The following is a 19,358-nucleotide window of genomic DNA, read 5'->3' as shown; positions in this document are numbered from 1 at the left end:
TGTGCAACTAAAATTTTTGAAATTTTGAAATTAGTTAAAATCTGTGAGCAGAGAAAATAGATGCAAAGGTCAGCCAGTAGTTCTGACTAAACTTAGTGGTGGCCAGTGTGCAATCTGATTTGTCTAACATTTTATAGACATGGATGATATTAACTTCTGGGGTGGTGAACAGTAGAAACATTCTGCTTAATTATGCTGTGTTTTCAGATAATCGTAATTGAGGCTTGCATTGTGTGTGTAAATACAATATTTGCTGTGCTGTGAGCTTGAACTTCTAAGTATTCCTCAGGTGGAAGGTGCAGTATACCTATTATCATAATCTGTAGTCAGGATTACTGAAAGCTCTTTCAGAGTCAAGTGAAATATTTGACCACATTTTTGTACTACTTTTCCCCAGTCAATACCCCTTCCTTTCTCCTTTATGGTTCCTAGTAAGTAACTCAGCCTGGGAACTGTAAGCAGGCTTTGGCACCTACAAATTTCCAGGACAGACTGGAAGCAATGAGGGTTTGGGGAGTGGGGAAGGCAAGTTAAGATAAGGATTGATAGCAGAAACAATAAGTACAATTTACTGTTTCTAGGGCACAGGGGAACTGCCCCAGCTGCCTATTTCCCTCTTTTAGGCGTATTTACCTCTATAATCCATACCTGTAAAAGCTTTTGTTAGGCTTGACAGTTAATCACTGACTGTTTTATTCAAATCCAAAGACTCCATGTAGAGCTCTTCCCTCATGGAGACACTATGGAACACATCCTTCATCTCCAAGTCAAAATATTTTACAAAATGGGCTGATTTTATTGCCAAAATGGGCAATAAAACCTATTTCCTTGCCCTCATTCTTGTGCTCTACTCACTTAGCTGTTTATTATTTTGAGTATTTATTTACTGCTCAATTTGGTGATCGGACATTTTGGTGTTCCTATGCACCGAAGAGAGGAGGATGCTGAGTTTTACAGAGGTAATTCTCTTCTAATACAGAAGGGCTTTGGAAAGGTACTTAATATGGGACACATTTGTTTGGTGGATTAGAAGAGTGTTTCTAGTAAATGTCATTTGATGACAGCTATTCCTCAAACAATGCAAGATGAACATGTCTCAGAGTCTTACCTGACTTATTGGTTTCTTTTTCTTGCTTTTCTATTTTAAATTCGGAACTTGCTAAGCTTCAATGCCTGATCAAAACTACCACAAGGAATATTTGTACATACTGACGTATTATGAAAATAATACATCCCTGGCATACTTAAGAGAGAACAAGATTGTGGTGAACTGTAGAACTGTGAAAGATGACAAACAAAAATGAAAAGAGTTTAAGTGATCTGATGTTTCAGGTTCAGCTGATACGATGAAGACAGTAAGTCAGGCAAGAGAAGAGAGTGGGAGGGCTTGTCTTGATTGTGTTAAAAGTCCTTCTAAGCAAGAGGGGTGAGAGTCAGGATGAGAAGGAACTTTTTGTAGGTAGGAAGCAATGAGAAGGTAAGTGCCTAAATCATACAAGATAGCTAGAGATGGAGATTTGGGGCTAAGCTGTTGGGGCAATTTTTGGCCTCTTTAAAAAGCTTGTACGCTGCTTAGTGAACCTCTCAGAGGACTTGATTCTCACTGAATAATATGGCTACATTCCTTTGCTGCAGAGATGCTTCTAAGAAGTGGGCCAAATTCAGAGAAGGAATTTGTGTTCCCATGGCTGAATAAGTTTCACCATTTGTAAGAGCTGGACAATGCCACTTTAATGTAGACCTCTTTGAAGATTCAATTTCTTAATGCACTTGCTTAAACTCCTTTGGATGCATGCAGTGAGAGGGACGTGTAAATTAGGCTGCTTTACTTTTGCTTTGATTCCTTTAGAGCTAGTCCCACATAGTTCACTGATATCCAAATGAGTCTAAATTTGCATAACTTCAGAAGGTGTGAGAATGCACAGCTCAGTACCATGGTATGCAAGTTGTTTCTTATTTTCCCCAGAGTGGCTTTAAGTAGCTGCAAGGTGCCTGAGTGAAAGGGTTCTAACTGAGCAACAGCATTTGTGTAAGAGGAGCTTTTTTCTTTTCTTTTTTACCTCTAAATCTGACCCACAGCTTTTGTTACTGTTTGCCAGCTCTTCAGACAGATACCAGCCAGGCTGTGAGCTCTAAGGATACGAGAAAATGAGAATGCCTTTTATATAATGATCATGGAATTAATTGGTCCTGGAAACTCTGGGTTGCTGCCAAGAAAGGTTATTTATGTGGTAAGAAAGGAACGGAAAAGGGTGGAGCTTTGGAAATCCAGGAATACCCCTAGCTGTCAGATCATAGGAAAGAGCTCATAAAGTTATTTTGGCTTCCGAGTTTGGTGCAGTCAACATGCAGAATTCTGATTTCCAGCAGCATCCAAAATGAGGAAATGGGAGTTAGCAAAGCGGAGAGAGCTCTGTGGAGAGCTCCATAGTCATTTTACTTCCAAGTGCACTGTACAATAAAAGCAGCCGCTCTTGCAAAGGCAAGCTGCCTGGAGTCTGCAGGCTGCAAGAGATCCTACCTCTGGCCACCCAAATCCTGCATTTCAAGCCACAGTTTCCTAGAGTGGAAATTCTGCTTCAAAATCAGAGTCTTATCTCATGCAAGCTGTTTTCCAGGCTGACAGTTCTGCAGAGTGGAGGACAAGGACAGAGAGGAGAGTGGTGGGATACAAGGCTCTTAAATACTGCCGGCGTTGCAGAGCTGATTGCAACAGCCAGTGTGGATGTGTACACCCGGGGGCCTACCCTACGACACTTGAAATACTTGAGACTTAATTTGATAAGCTTTGTCCCATCGCTGCTCTTTTTAATGTGAACTGTTATGTGGTATCGTTAGCGCAAAATTACCGCTTTTCACAGAGGGTTGGTTTTGCTTTTGTTTTTGGTTTGGTTTTTTTCCGTTGTTGTTTGGTTGGTTTTTTTTTTTTTTTTTTTTTTTTTTTTTTTTTTTTTTTTTTAATTGTCATGTGGTGTGGATGGGGGGCGGGGGAGGTCAGCACAATGTGTGCAAGTTTGAGTCAGTTCAGCATGATTGTCAGCTGCCGTGAGTTTTATCTGTCAATATACCTACGGGACAATCTTGCTTTCTTCCTTTTAAGGGGAGCAGGCTCAATTACAGAGTTCATTAAGATCTTTGTTGAAAGGGACCGCTATGTCAAATGAGTTGTTAATATCTTTGCATTTGTTCTTTACAAAAATATTTGACTAAAGTGATGTGTGACTACATGTTAAATGAAGGATACCCTAGGTTTTTCTTCTCTCAGACTGGTGTTGTGGATGCTTGTATTTCTGGAGCTTTTGAAGCTTAATCATGCCATGATTTATTTATTCTGTTCCCTCCCCCCCCCCCCCCCCCCCCCAGTGTAGATATTAAAGGCTTTCACATTTAGGCAAACAGTGAAATGAAAGAGTCATTCTTGATTAGAGTGCCTTATTGTTAATTAACTTGTAAGTGACTGCACTTTAGGCTGTTTTATTCTGGCATAGGGTCTCTGTCCAGTAAATTAATAAAAATGGGTAGAGTGGAAAACTTCCCATCTGGAAAAGCTGTAAGTTTCAAGGAAAGTCAAAAGCATTTAAAAATCTGTCAAAATCAGTAAAAATTGAGTTTAAGACACACTGGTTAGTTAGGTACTCTTGAAAAGAATTTTGCAGAACTTCTATACTACTTCTTTAGTAAAGTGGTAATGTTTTTAAATGACTAAGCCTGAAGAATATTTGATATTTCATTTACTTATGGTTCATCTCAGTTGTTTTCTTCTGATATTTTTTTTTTCAGTCTGCCTACTGAAAAACAATTACATTGATTTCATTCCATGATTCTCACTTTCAAAATCCCAACAGATAATATTTGCATTGGAAAAAAACCTGCAGACCAGTGTTTTTGGGGGTAAAAGCTATTGTTTCCAGTGATATCTGTGAAATAATGACTACAATTCTGTATGTCGTTATTTGGGTAGCAGCCTATTTTTGTAATATACAAAATTTGAGCTTTTTTTTTTTTTTTTTTTTTTTTCCCCCTGAGTCTCTACTCCCTCCTGCTAGGATGTACCATTAATTTAGGAGATGGTAGCATTTATAATTAATTTCTAATCCCATTGAAGGTTAACAGGTAGTGTTTGTACTTTTGGCCCACAAGGCTGTGGGTTCTAGATCTGTATTTTGGCTGTCAAACTGAGTGAAATACCTGGCAACTTTGTGGCATGTGGAGGTTTTTCTTTATTTTCCTGTCATCAGTAGGTAAAATGGCAAGGGGTCAGTGTATCTTGGCCAGTTCTTGCAGAGAAGGACTGATGGGAAATGGAGATTGTGGTATCAAATGTTGCACATCATGTCTCACGAGATTCATAAAGGAGTGTTGCTTTTACACACCTAGTAACCAGCTATGCTGGTAACAAGCTGCTTTTAACTTAGGACCTGCTTACTCAAGCCCTGTATTGGTGGCTGTAGCAGAGAGAAGACGTCTGTTGGATATTATGCTCATACTCGTATCTTTTCCTCATCCTGCAATTGTGTGCGTGGCTATCTTGCACTTTCACATTGCCTTGGTGAGTCAGGAAGATTGTGTGTGGGTTCAGGAGCCAGCCTGTACGGGGCAAGGTCAGGACCTTAATTGTAACCAGCTTGGAACCGAATTATAGCTCCTTCAGTACTGGGCATCTGCAGCTGGTTTTGGAGTCAGTTTGTGTTTGAAGGAAGTTTTTAGCCTGAATGTTTTTTAGTCTGCGTGGAGCTCTCCTGTTTCAACAAGAACTGTATACATGGGTAATGTTTTGGGCTGTGTAGCTGTAAGATGATCGCCTTAAAAGAGAGTGGGCCCCTCTGAAGGTACAACATTGCAGAGGATTAGTAAAGATGTTAGAATTACACCAGATCAGTACCCGTGCAACCTCAAAAAATAAGGACTTGCAAGAATATACCTCCGTTCAATCTTTCTACATTTGCTTTTGAAAGATGCTGTCTATCTGGTAGGAAATTCTTGGCTCATCAGTTGTACTTGCAGATTATCAAGGCTATAATCCACTGCCTGAAAAATCAAAGTCAGACTGTTTAAAAAAAACCTAAAATAAATCAGACTATAAAATGCCACATTTGTTTATTTTCAGCCTTGTAGAGGACCAAGAAAATCTTACTGAAGCCCTGAGATGTTGGGGTCCAGCACCTTTGTTAGGCTGCTGGATTAGTTGATAGGAGAGGAACAGAAGGAGCCGGAGAGCCTTTTTTTTGTTGTTTTGATGCACAAAACACTGCAAAACTTCTGGTGGCTTTAATTGGCATCACATAACAGTGATCACTGTGTGCCCCTGTCAAAACTTGCAAAGAGCTTTAGGAATATCTTTTAATAGCAGTAGATACAGTATTCCTCTGAGCAGACAACACAAAAACAAACATGAAAACTCTTTTGCCTTTGGGTAGCCTGGTTATGTCAGTGAAGAGATGGCCTCTTGATTAAATCCAGACTGAGCAGTTTCCTGTTAGCATGCTAACTCAGCCCACAATGTCTTATTCTGAAAGTCTGTTATTGAGCTCGTCTGCCAAGTCCTTTTTCCTTTTAAACTTACAGGCAGAATTGCTAAAATAATACAAATACAAACAATCCCTAAAAGTCTCTTAAAATGATTTCTAGCAGTTTAAGGTTTTGCTGACAAACTCAGGTTTAGATTTTCAGAGTTTGGGGTTGGTGTTTGTTTTTTTTGGGGGGGGTGGGGTTTTTTTGTTTGCTTGTTTTGGTTTTTTTTGGTTGGTTGGTTTTTTTGTGTTTTTTTTTTTTTTTTTTTTTTTTTTTTAACAGTCTTCCAACTTGATGTCTTGGGGAAGTTGCAGTGTTGCAATTAATGGAAAATTTTGTGCATGTATCAATCTTGGAAGTAGATTCTGCCCTTGTTTGGTACACAATCACATCAGTGAATGAGAGGTTTTTACACACACTGAGCAGAACATGGCTGCAACTCAGTACATGGTGAGCAGGGCAATCTGCTGGATAGAAAATGAATAGTTAAATACAGTGGTGCAGACTTTCTTCCCTGTTTGAAAGCAGTTGTATTGTGTAACTAGTTATTTTCAAAAGTATATTTTAATTGTAAGAGGAAAAGTCAGCAAGAAAATTAATATTTTGGGGGGGGAGCAAAGTTTTACTTAGGGAAAATTTGAATGGAGGAGATACATAGCAGTGGTAACAACATATCCTTTTAGTGTTTCTGTAGTGGTGGTGTTATATATAATTCCAGATACACCTTTAAGTCAGGTATATAACAAATTATACATGTTTAAAACAGCTATAAGATCCGTGAAAAAAAATTTTGCAAGTTACTCATGGTTGCAGACACTCAGACGGAACCAAGCCATTTCTTTCTCTGAAGGAAAATGACTTTTTTGTTACTGGAGTTTTATTAGTGCTGGTTATATGTGAGTACAGTGATTAAATAGTGATTATGCGTGTCATGTAATTGCAGTCAAGGTAAAAGGGCAGATGCGTTCACAGCACATTCTCCTCAAGCTGAGGATACAATACGTCAGTCAGTTTGGTCCCCATTAAACAGCAGCAATGGAAGGGGAATTGTATGTTTCCCCATGCTGCTTCTGTAGAGTTCAGCCTTTTTTACGTTAGTGGTCTGAACTTTTCTTCCCAGAGACATCCAACTGAAAAGGTAGAGAGAAATTTTCTGTTAGATTGCTCTCGTTGCTGTTTTTTATTTATAATCCCATTTTTAAAGCTTTTTATCACACGCAATTAACAAATAAGTATTTAAAATAGTCACAAAAAAAAAATTTTCTGAACTGTCCTCTAAATAGTGGCAGAATTTAAGGGAATGTTTCTAGTTATTTCATACTTAAAGCAGGCCGTAAGCATTAAAAACAAATGCTGTTTAAAAAACACACACACCCCCAACACCAAACCCTGGATTTGTTGACAATAGCGTGCCAAATGGAAACTGTAAGAGAAAATTGAAATGTTATGATGACGTGTTTGCAAGATGACTTTGACACCCTCCTTGCAAAAATACCATGAAATGTTTCGCATGTGTTCATGACCCTAGGTTCTGTGTGGCAACCCAAAGCTGGCATTTTCAGCAAGGGAATCACAAGTGCTGATGCTAAAGTTGTGGTCAGTTTTCATGTTTATTCAGAAGTTAAGCGAGAGACTGAATCACCACTGTTGTTCCCTCCAGTACTATTATTCGTTGTGGGATAATGGATTTTTCTTTTAGAAAATAATATATGATGGGTTCATAAGATAACTTGATAGCAGTTAGACTATAAAATATTTTGTGGAGCATATCAGAGAAATATCTTAAAGATAAACTTGCTAAAAACCTCCATTATTTGATACAGCATTCTATGTTTGGAGAGCCAAAACTGACAAAATCATTTAGTAACTAAAGATGGACTATTTCTGTGAAAAGATGGAATTTAATCTGTGTTGGGGAACTGGCTTCTGTCTGATTTTTGTGCTTTGGTTTTTTTTCAACTTTGTAGGTTGAAGGGGACCAGTTACCTCCAGAACATACTGTCAGCCAGTACGAAACATGCAAGATCAGGACAATAAAAGCTGGAACTTTGGAGAAACTTGTGGAGAACCTTCTGACAGCTTTTGGGGATAATGATTTTACCTACATCAGTATCTTTCTGTCAACATACAGGGCGTTTGCTTCTACTAAGGAAGTACTGGAACTTCTCCTCGACAGGTAAGAGCCAGTATATAGTGGAAACTGAGCCATCGTTTACATGACAGGGGGATGTTGTCAGGAATTTCTTTCATTACTTTTAGTGGACATGAACTTAATAACCCGATGGACAGATTTCAAGAATACTGCAAAATTCAGAATTTCAGCATAAACATAAAATCCGTAAATGCACGCTGCCCACATCCCAACTCTCATTAAAGCATAGTTACCAAGTGGGTAAAGTGTGCCATGTTTGACTGCTAAGGAACCAAACTGGGACTGACACAAGAAAATTAATGTAGCTTCCCCCCCCTGCCAAAACCAGAATGCGTGGGCTGCAAAGTCATACCTAGAATAGATTCTTATGTTTTGCTGGATACTGATATCTTCAGACATAACTCTCCTGTTTGGGGGCTGCTGATTTGAAACAGGGATTGTGCAAACATAAGAAAGAATTCACTAGCCACTTTTTTATTACTTCACATGAACATGCAGTCATAAATTTTTGCAGACAGCACAAGAACTGCTTAATGTTATAAGAATAGGTTTTATGGTGAAACTGCTGTATCTGTATAAATGCTTAGAACCCACATCATTAGTTTCCTCGCCCTAAATTCTGAGACATGACTGGGTCAGAGATGATCTTATTTTGGGAGTATCATATTTATTGCATTTTCAAACTCAAGTGATGTACAGAAACAGTTATTTTGGCATATAGTAATGAGAACAGAGGAGTAGCATAAGAACTCCTAGGTTTTAATTTTGTCTCTTTCACTAGGTAGATAAGGAACAAGGCATGGATAAGTTATCTGTGTTTTTCTTTTGTATCTGAAAAGGAATATAATACCACTTGCTTTGTAGGAATCTCATGTGGCTCAATTAGTAGTGATGTTGAAATGCCCAGCTGCCAGTCCTGCTCTGATTGTAATAATAGCTGTGGTTGCTCAAGTGCAGTAACTCCACAGCAAGGTAAGAAGTCAGATAAAGAAAGAGCAGCCATCCTGGGAGCAGACTGTACAGTTAGGTTTACTACTGTGAGCTTTACCTCTCAGTCCACACCAATTCTGACATAGAACATGAGGAGCAATAAAAATTGACAGTGCATGTATACAAGAACATAAAAATGTTGAGGAATCCCTTCTTTTGAATGGATAATTCTTTCTATATCCTCAGGTTTGGATTCTATGTTTTGGACATACATATCTTTGAAGAATAAAATATGAAAGGACACCAAGTTTGTGTGGATTCTACTAACTTTAAAGAGGAGCTGGCTTGCCAAGTGACAGTGTGTCATGAGAATCTCTTGCTTCCTAAGCAAGTGAATTGCCAAAAAGCCACAAATTTATAGGAGAAACCAACAGTTGTATGCATATACATTGTCACTTCGGCCAATAATGCTTCATGTATGATTTATTTTACTTACTTTTATAAAGACACATTTTTAACAGAAAAAGTTGGAATAAATAAAATAGTAACCTTTGCAAGAATACTTTGCCTAAAATGGCTGTTTTAAATATCATTCCCCAAACAGTGCAGTTTTTATGTCTCTGTGTTGGTGGATTGCCCGACTGCTCTTTCAGGGTTCTTATGTATTAATTGACGTGTATCTGGGGAAACTTGCTGTAATCAACGAGAACTTGCGAGTAGCTCAAATAATGTGAATCAGTCAGTCAAAGGTGGCTCTAAATCTGATGATGCACACCTTGCTTTTCAGTTAAAGGCTCTTAAGTCATCTTAAAGTACATTCATGTATCCCGTTTAAATGCCCAGAAAGCATCTTTATGTGCGTTCCCCACCGTGTTCAACATAGTTTTGATTTTTAGTAGTTTCCATTCTTATTTCTTTCTTACTAAGGCTACTTCAGTAATGCAAATAAACGTCCCACCTGAGACTGTGACCTCATTTTACAAATCACTGTACAAACATGCCTAGAATTGTTTGCAACAGCCCCTACCCTGAAGACCCTCTACAGTCAAGAGATGATAAACAGTGAGAGAAATTGACTATGATGCAGATAATTAGGAGGAGCATACTGAGGCAAAGAGAGAGTAAGGGTTTAACTCACAGTGACAGTTTTGGAATTCGACCTGGGTTTTCACACATCCATATTTTTACACACCTGTATCTCATTGTTTTTTGCTGTTCTCAGGAGGCAGAAGAGTGTTATGCAAAGAGCAATTCATATATTGCACTTTTTAAATTTGTATAATTATAAAAGATCCTGTGTATCTGACAAGCAAGTTTAGAATCTACTATCAAATCTGGGTGATCACCAAAGTGATGTTTTTGGAGAAAAATTCTTGGCGCTGGGAGGCTGTCTTGGGTCCTTGGTGGTGGGCTGGCTCTTTGGTCAGTGCAAAGCCCCTGGGCAGGACTAGGAAAGGGATCTTGTAGCTGTTGGGCTGTTTTGTCCACCTGTGTGCTTCTGTGCAGAGGACTTTGTGTGTATAACTTGTGTATGGGACAGGTAATTATTTCGTGTGCAAGTGTCTGGATCTTTTCTTCTTTGTCACCTCACCTGGCTGGATTCAATGGGTGCTCCAGGTGGTTATGCCCAAGAAGCCACTCTGTGGGTGCTGCTGGAGGTCTGGATGAACTGGGGCATGGGAAGGCACATTCAGCTGCAGTGCCCCTGCTTGTGCTTTTCCGCCTTTGTCCTTAATATAGGATATCCCTCTCCAGAATTGTCAATTCAGCCCTTCAATGACTACTGAAATTATTAAATCTCTCTATAATTGGGGATTGAAGCATTTTAAACTTGGGGTTGGGGCCAAAGGGATAATCCATTGAAACAGCAGTCCATCCTACAGTCAGTTAGCCTTGTCGTGGTTTTGATTGTTTTGTGGTGTTTCATCACTAGCCATTAAAATGTTCAAACTCTGTTAGGCTGCACTGTTTTAAGGATGATGAAAAAATCTTTTAGGAATCTTGCTTTGCACTGAAGTTTGTAGAGTCCTCTAGATAAATGGTTCTGGTTTTTTCCCATATTTTCCCCTACTGAAAAGGATCATAGCAACCTAAAAATAGAAACGTACAAAATTAGTGAAATATTGAAGTTATCAGGTAGTCAAAGATCAGGAATTTGAGAGGGGGGGAGAAATTAAGATCTTTATGAAGCTCATCACCATGGGCTTTAGTTTCTATTTCTGTTTTGTTTTCTTTAATGTAGGTATTAATGACAGGATTTTAAAAACAGCCTGAAGAAAGTAATTACTCATTCTCTGAGAATCATCAGTCATGAGACACCTAAACTCTTTGAGCTCCTGTGAAAATGCCAGTTCCGTGCAGTAAAGGTTTCTATAAATTGTATAGCTGGTGCAATTTAGCTCAGTTAACTCTGCAATTAAGTTCTTAGTATTTTCATATCTGGGAATTACATCTGTAATATTACAATTGGATTGCAGCACAAAAGAAGTGGCAAGTCTGACTTACGAGTCTTTCTTACGTTTTCTCAGGAGGGTATTAGAGGAGAGAAAACCAGTCTTGACTGGAAAAGAAATTGAGCAGACAGGACTAACTCAGCTTTGAAATGTGTGCATAGCCAGCTTATAAGGGGCTTCATTAGAGCATTCAAGCAGGAATGAACAGGAAAATAGGGTGTCCTCTTCTAAAGATGATGTGCTTGTTACTCACTGCATTGGTGGCTGCTGATTGAGGGGAAGGATCTTGGGCTAAACTTGTGCACTACTCTGTCCTTGTGGTCTTGAAGAGATTGAGTTCCTGTCCCGTTGGTTTTTGGTAACATGCTGGCATGGTAGAAGCCCTGCTTTAAGGAGGGACATCCTCCTGATATTGGCTTTGAGGGTAGGAAGGGAAAATAAGGGAAATTCAGATACTGCAGTTTTTCTTCAAACCAGTAGCCTAAATGATATTTATAGCAACATCTCAGGTAAGTTTGGGTAGTCTGGTTGATTAGAACAGCAGCAAGTCAGGAGCATGCATGGCACTAAGGAAGTCTGCTCTGCTGCCCTCCTCTGATGCTGCTTTAAAGAGGTGAAAATGTCAGAAGAGGATAAGAAAGCACAGGGAAAAAGTCTCCATAGAACAGAACTTTCTCTTCTGAGCCCAATTCTGATCTTACTAGCTTGTGTACATCTCAGAGCAAGTTATAATGTCTCATTCAGAGGGAAGGGCATGTAGGCTGCCTGACCTTGACAACATTTTTCCCAGCCTTTTATAATAAATGATAGAATCCACAGGAAATCTTAGGAGGTAACCACTTCCTTCCGCTCTCACAAATCTTAGGAGTGTAGTGTTTAAGAATCCATGGATGCTTCTCTTGGCTTTTTGAATATCATGGCTAATCTAGAATTTTATGGCTTGGGACAAAATACAGATTAAATTTAAGCTATAATAGTTAGAATGATTTACATGCAGCTGTGGAATATGGGCTTGTGAAGAAAAGCAGACGTTATAACGAAAAATAAAAGAAAAAGAAATGGATAGTAATTAAATTTACCCAGCTTAGTTTTCATCTCTACATTAGTGTAGAATAAGTAGCAAAGAGTCTGCATTTTTGCAACTTACTTCTTAATAATAACGGTACAGAAGCTAAAGTAGGTGTCAGTGCATAGTCTGTGTTCTGTAAGTATTTGTATTTTGTTTTCCAGTGAAGTAAAAAAAGTAATGAAAAGGGCAATGTCTTAAAAAAACAAGTAAGATTTTGGCATTAGTTGTCAATTTTAGTTTCATATGAAGAGCTTGAGCCCCGTTTCTTATTTTTGGTGATAGAGCACGATTGTGGAGCAATGAACAATCGTGAATAGCAATGCTGAGCTCTTGTTCAGTCCAAGGGAGAACGGTGATGTGGCCAGATCAAAAAAGGCCCTTCCATTTTTTTACAGGTGAGCAGCTCCTTGACATGGAGTAGGAGGGAACAGCATCTGCATCTCCCAGTTGTAGGATACGTTATTTTTTTTTGTAGGAAAGTACACATTGACAAACTTCCTCCAAAATTTATATGTGTAGAGGCTGGGTTCCCTCAAGTCCAGTGCATTCAGTTTGTGTTGGATTTACTGTGAATACACACCTTGCTGTGAGTGCTGCAGAATTTTCTGATGTATGCATTAGACATACACAAATTCAGATGAGACAAAGAGAGTCGTGGGACTCTTGGAGAAGTGTCCTTGGAAATCTGGATGTATTGTACCCTAAGTGAGGGGGGATACCTGTTGGTCATTTGATGTGGTCTGCAGAGTACCCTGTCCAAGCAGTGCAAGCATTAACTGAATTTGGGACATGAAAAACTTATTCTGTCCAAAAAAGCTGAGATGCTTTTCCTGAGTGACAAAGGCAAATAAAAAAGCAGATGCTGTACTTAAGAGTAACTGAAGCGTTAGGGCAGAGAAAAAATGAACTTTTAAAAGGTTTGAATAATTCTGGATAATGTGTGCTTTTGTTAAATCGGTCCATGTTGCAGTGAGGTTTTGTGAAATCTTCTGGGCAAAATCTTTTTCCTGGTTTGGGCCTTACTCTGTTAAAATAAGCTGTGATCTGCCCTGCGAGCCTGTGAGGCTCTGCAGCCATCGGTAGCTCTGATGAGGCCTTTCTGGGCTGCACGCTGTAATCTTAATTTCCTGCATGGCTGCGGAGGAGTTAGCAGTTTTCTGTCTCCCAGTGCAGTAGGATGGACTAAAGGGACATGCGTGTTGCTTACACTGCCTTTACTCCTCTTCACCTGACGTCAGAAAGCAGGAGGAAGTCCTCCCAAAGCCAAACACACACGGCTTCGGCTATGTCACAGCAGGAATCGCACAGTTGCATGGTGATAGTCCTCGTGGTGCTTTTGACTCCGACAGCCCGTGCTGGTATTGTCATCACAGAAATGCACAAACCAAGGGGGCAGAGGGGAACATTTCTAAAGCAGTTTCTGCCCTACGATACATTCAGTGGAGTGAGTGGAGTGACAGAAAATATAAAACAAGGCATATGAAAAGGTTTAAATTGTTAATGTACAATTCGGAATATTTAAAGACTGATGCAGTTCCCAGTGTTTCAGTCAGAAGATACTTATTGGATTTTTAGTGCTATGCTACTTATTGTAATGGACTTTAAATTGGGCCCTTTGATAAATTCTGTCTTTAGTAAGATCAGAGATGTGCTATTTGCTCTCTGAGAAACTTCTAACACTTCTTGGAGATTGCGAGTAAATCGGGGCGGGGGGGGGGGGGGGACGATGTAGGGGGTTTGTTTGTTTGTTTGTTTCCTTTCTTCCCCTCTAGGACTTCAAATTCAGCTCTTACTTTTTATTAATTTGAGACTGGAGCCCTATTCATTCTTTTGGCTAGATTCAGCCTATAAAAGTTTTCTTTTAACGTAGAGTAGAAGTCAAACTAAACAAAATCTTGGGCATAAGCTGGTATGTTGAAAAGTGAGGGGGATGACTTGTATTTTCAAAGCTATTTAGGAGTAATTGGACATCCGCACCCCTTTAGTATTCATGGAAGTTTGGCACCTAAATGCAGCAGACAGCTTTGAAAACCTGCCAAGTCTTTAACACTATACGTTCTGATATTTTCTCTTTGTTTGAAGTGGGTACGGAGATTTGAGAAAAAAAAAATATAAAAATCTTGTTGGTATTTTGATAAGAAAACACTTGATGGAAGTTCCTGGAGAGAGGAAAAGGAGACCAGCTCCTCCTGCCCCCGTGGTGTGGGAGTACAGCATGATTCCTCCACAGAGATCCTTTGGTATCCCCAGTGTCACTGGGTGCGCTGTGGAATTAACCGCTCACAAGTGTGATGGAAGCCAAAGATGTTTAGCTGTCCAGATGAAAGCAGAACTGAGCCAAGTTCCTCTCTTACATATTTTATTTTCTCCTGGTAATCATGTGCCTTGCAGCAGCGCTTAAAAGTGGGGCCATGCTGTGCTTGGCACAGTCACATATAAAGTAGCAACTGGTCGCTATCTCAAGGAGTTTACAGAGAAGGGAATGGATACCGTTTGATGGGAGAGCCAGAGCTGGATAATGACAGCAAATAACAAGTTAGTTTTACATTTTCAGTTAATTTCTTGTACTGGAGGATGGCTTAATATGGGGTAAATGGAGAGGAAAATGGAGGTAGAGAGCAGACATTGATGGAATGGGTCCTTTGGTAGCACAGCCCTGCACTTTAGGACAGTGGCTTTATATGGCATTTGGTTCACTGTTATTGCTGTAGCATCTATTCTTTCGTCTGTTGTTTTGCTGTATACCGGGTGGTTTGTCTACTCAGCTAAAGCAGCGACTTCTTTTCCATGAATCTATGCGTGTATAATTCAAAACACCTTATGATTCTTGCTGAGTATCTGTGCTTCCAAGTTGCTTGTTTTGATGCTTACAAGCCTTATTTAGGGCTTTTTGGGGGGCTTTTGCAGAGAACCACCTTTCCTTATTATTTCTGAGTTATTCAAAGAGTATTTTCCTCCCTCTTCTACCCTTCCCTTCTTAACAGAGATGCAGGGGTGCATTCTCTACTCTGTTTTTCAGTATTTAAATATTCACTACTACCCATTACATTCTGGTCTCATTTGCTTAGTCAGTCCCTTTGAGTGGAGTCTATAACTGTCCAAACGCCAAGCAAGGCTGAAAAGTTCTGTGGGCTACAGGATCCTTTTGTTTCTTATGTCTCTTTTTGTATGCAAAGCATTCATACAAGGCTGTGTAGTGAATGGCTCTTTGTCCAGGAGCTGGTGAGAACAGAGCAGTGGAAGTCTGCAGAAACACTGTTCTTTATATCAGATGTATCATTAACTCCTCCTAACCCGTATTTAATGACCTGTTGTTCATGCAGAGCTCTTGCATTGAGAAATAGGCAGAGGTTTACATTTGGCAATATAATTAAGCATTATATAATTATGCAGTTTTGTACAGAAAATTGCCTGCTCTTTATTACTGTATTATGGATTCATATTATAAAAAATCAGCATGTATGTCTCTAGTGGGATTTAAATGCAAATGCCTAAAGTTCTGCAAATACATATTTTATATTTTATATTTCATACAATAGTAGGAGAATGACACTGCGAGTCATCTCAATAAATTTTGCTCTAAGACTTAATGGCAAGTTTTGAAAAATGAATATAAAAATTTAATTGTAATTCAAAACCTGAAGCTTTCTTTGCATATTTCTCCCAGCAGGGGGAAAAATGTCTTTTGTCTATTGGCTAAGATGTATTTTAGTCATCTTATCTAGCAGATGGCAGTGGAGATTGAAACCCTCTCCCTTTAGCAACAGGACAGGGGCAGCCATCATAGTGTGAAATGTACATTATATCAGCAGCATGTCTTGATTCTGTCCTGGGCAATCTGCACTGAGAAAGCATCAGCATAGTTCTCTAAATGTCCCCCTTATGCTCTTTTTGTATCTTCTTGGTAAGATGATATGTTACCTAGTCTTATAATATTCAGAAATGCAGGACAACCTACAGGTCTGCAAGAGCAAATATTGAAACCAATAGAGTTAAATCTAATAAAAATAGGTTAAACTTTACACTTCAGCTTAGCAAACTGTTGGAAGTATTGTTCTTAAGGTTTCTCTTATGTATTCCATCCTTGCAGTAAAGCAGTGGGAAGTATCTCAAACAGTTAATTGCATTCACTTTGAATTGCAAACGCTAGTAATGAGTGTTTAGGGTATGACTGAGAGCTGAGAGAGGCCAGGTAGGATTAAGTGGTGAATTCGGGCATAGTGGAGAGTCAGAAAGAGGTATCTATTCAGTTTTACAGCTTCAGTAGTGCTGATCCCAATAAAAAAAAGCATAGGCAGGGTGTGAAATTGCTTGGGAGAATATGAGAGAAAGCACAGAGGCTATTGAAGCACCAAAAAATTTCAGAACAAGATTGACAGCCATTCTTGTACCAAGCAGTGGTTCCTCTGTGAATACTCCTGTTGTGATACACTGCGACCACTGTGGGATGGAGGTGTTATTCAGCATGTTTAGAAGTGGATTCTTACCCCATTGTCAGTTTAGCTAAGCATATTTTTCTTTAGATATTTGGATTAGCTCTGTAAAATCACAATGGCAAAATGGGTTATCCTGTATGTACCTCTAAGGACCCTTTCTGGTTTAAGAAGTCCTTAAAACCTACTATCATACTTCTGCTGTCTTACAGGACCAGCACGACTGTTTCAGGATAATTGAGAAGAATTTGAGCCCTTTAAAACATATGTTTACAAGTTTTTATGCATGTGTTATGCCTTTTTTTTCTGGAGAGATAAAATGCTGAGATTTCCAAATACTTCACCACTGATGTGGGAACTTAGGTTGAATGAGACACAGTGTGTTGGTCAGACTAAGCTACTGGGGTCAAGCAGTCATGATTTTGTTCTCAGCTTTGCCACAGATATGTGGTAACAAATGGAGCAAATAACTTTTTTTTGTTACGTTTACCTGCAATGTAGTCAGAGATGCCAAGATCTGTTTTTAAATGAGCTGTTTCGGATAACGCAAGTGGTCTTACTGCAGCACTCTCAAGGCTAAGTAAAGCCCAAGCTGACCGCTTTATGACTGTGGCTACACTGCTTCTATCAGTGGGACTACTTGTTTGCCTTTATTAGTTCGGGTTTACTTTGCAGTGTACTGGAATGTATGCAAACCCTTGATCTCTCTCTGCCTCAGCTTTCCCCATCCATAGTGGAATTGTCCAACGTTAAGCCCTTGTCATAAGATTCTTGAAACTTAAGTTCCTATTTTAAAGTATTGTGGTGTTCTGAGATTGTGAGCCATAGTAGGGTGGACTATCAATATGAGGGTGGTGGATGGTGGTGCTAAAACACGTTCTTTACAATCTAGCAGATCTGCTGGTGAGAGTGAGCTTGAATTCAGTTACGCTACTTGAATGTCTGTACAGATCTGGGATTCTTACATATGAAGCCTTAGACTGATACTTTAGAGGAGCATAAAACTACCACCTCTTATTTTGATCCTTTGAAACATTTTGGATGAATTTGTTACATTTCTGACATGAACCTTCTGGTTCATATGCAAATGGATAGCCCACTGTATTTACTTTATCCGACATTACTAGGATGTTGTAGCACAAACACTTAAAGATGCACTTGTTCTCCTAACTAGCCAGATTAATTGCAGGTGCCTGACACAATTAGTTGAGCACAGAATGTGTAAAATCAGCTTGCCTTATTCTGGACTGTGAGTAATTGTGTGTCTTCATTAAAGCTGCCTGTAAGGAACCATGAAATTCTTTATGGAGCTGTACATCTGAAACAATGGGCACTCCCATTGAAAATGAAGTGCATAATCCTGCCTTCAAGGCACATGCGCTGCCTGTGTAGGTAAGAGATTTTGCTTTGCGCTGTTGGAGCTATGCCCATGGTTTCCTCTTTCCCAGTGGCATTTTCACAAGCGCCATGGGCCATTCCCACTCGTGACAACTGTGTCAGTAGTTTTGGCACAAATGGGCACTTGCCACTTAGAAAACTTTGTGTGAAATCACACTTGGAGTTAGAAGGAATGACAAATACTAGAGAAACAGAAGCTGTATTGGAGAAAGTGGTTCTCTTAACAGTCTTACTGCACACTGGAATACTTCTCTAGGAAAGGATGGAGTGAAAATGGGCAGAAAGGGTCTTGGAAGTGTAAGCAAAGAAACTGTTTTGGCTGATTCCTCCTGTGTGCAGGCTGCTTCATATAAATTAAAGAATTATGTTGGAAGATACTGGCTGTCTCTTTAGGATTTTTTTCCTCCTAAATGAAATAATCTTCCATCTCCTTAATTTTGCCCAACTGTTAGATTCCATATTTGTAGTTTGAGCTAGAAACACTTTTTGGTTGTTTATGGTAATTGTATATGAATTATGCTCTTTGGGATTTTGCTTTCATTCAGTAGAGGTTCCTCTAAACACCCATCTCATTTTTCAGGTATGGAAACCTGGAGACCTCAAGCTGTGAAGAAGTTGGAAGTGAGAATTCCTCTGAATCCAAAACAGTACTCAGGACGTAAGTGTGGTTTTGTACTGTACAGCGAGCCCCAGTCAGGATTCAGTATTGGGGGAGAATGTGGGCAGCATAGCTGTTGTTTCCATTGAAATTTCACAGCACTGTTAGCTTGCTTAAAAAAGTCTGTGTAAAGGCCAAATATAAATTGTCTTGTAACATATCCAATAATATAACCCAGAGATCTTTCCATCAGGGAAATTGTCTCAGAATTAAACATGTGATGAACATATCTAGGCCAACATTTTGTTGACTAAACAAACAAGGAGTGTTCGTTTCCCCTGCCTTACCTATAGCAGTAAATGGTTATTGCTTATGACTGATTTTATTGTGCATTACAACAGTGTCTGCAGACCAAAGCTGAGGTTGTTTTGGGCAACATGTGTACACATGTATCTTTTCCATTAGTGCCCCTATGATTTACAGTGTTGCTTTTGGAGTAAAATTTAAATTCTGAAGTCATCCTAATTTGCAAGAAAAATAGAAAAGCTGTTTTGAAATGCAGTTTAAATGGGAAAAAAAGTGGTTTGGTTATCCTTCTAGCATCACATGAAACTGCATTTTATCTTTAGACAGTGGGTGTAAAATGTGCCTTAGGTCATCAGTATTTGTACTTTTGACATCTGTATGGTCTGTGGTTTGCATGCATTATGGCAATAAAAAGTAGCTGTGTTGTTATATTTGGTTACAGTATGAAGATGCTTGATTCTTGTCAGCATTACTGAAGATTGCTTTTCTATGAATTTATCTCAGCTTC

At 39.2% G+C, this 19,358-nt stretch overlaps 1 protein-coding gene across 1 annotated transcript in view; it reads left to right on the top strand.

Moving 5' to 3' along the window:
* The window catches only part of RGL1 (ral guanine nucleotide dissociation stimulator like 1), an 81,509-nt gene that overhangs the window by 18,539 nt on the left and 43,612 nt on the right, over positions 1-19,358 (top strand). Inside the window, exons 3-4 of the mRNA XM_049808532.1 lie at positions 7,479-7,687; positions 18,527-18,604. Of these exons, the coding sequence (XP_049664489.1) occupies positions 7,479-7,687; positions 18,527-18,604 (287 nt within the window). The remainder of the gene's footprint in view (positions 1-7,478; positions 7,688-18,526; positions 18,605-19,358) is intronic.

This window comes from Accipiter gentilis, chromosome 8 (genome assembly GCF_929443795.1).
Source record: "Accipiter gentilis chromosome 8, bAccGen1.1, whole genome shotgun sequence".
NCBI lineage: Eukaryota > Metazoa > Chordata > Aves > Accipitriformes > Accipitridae > Astur > Astur gentilis.
This window is presented reverse-complemented; position numbering and strand designations above follow the sequence as displayed.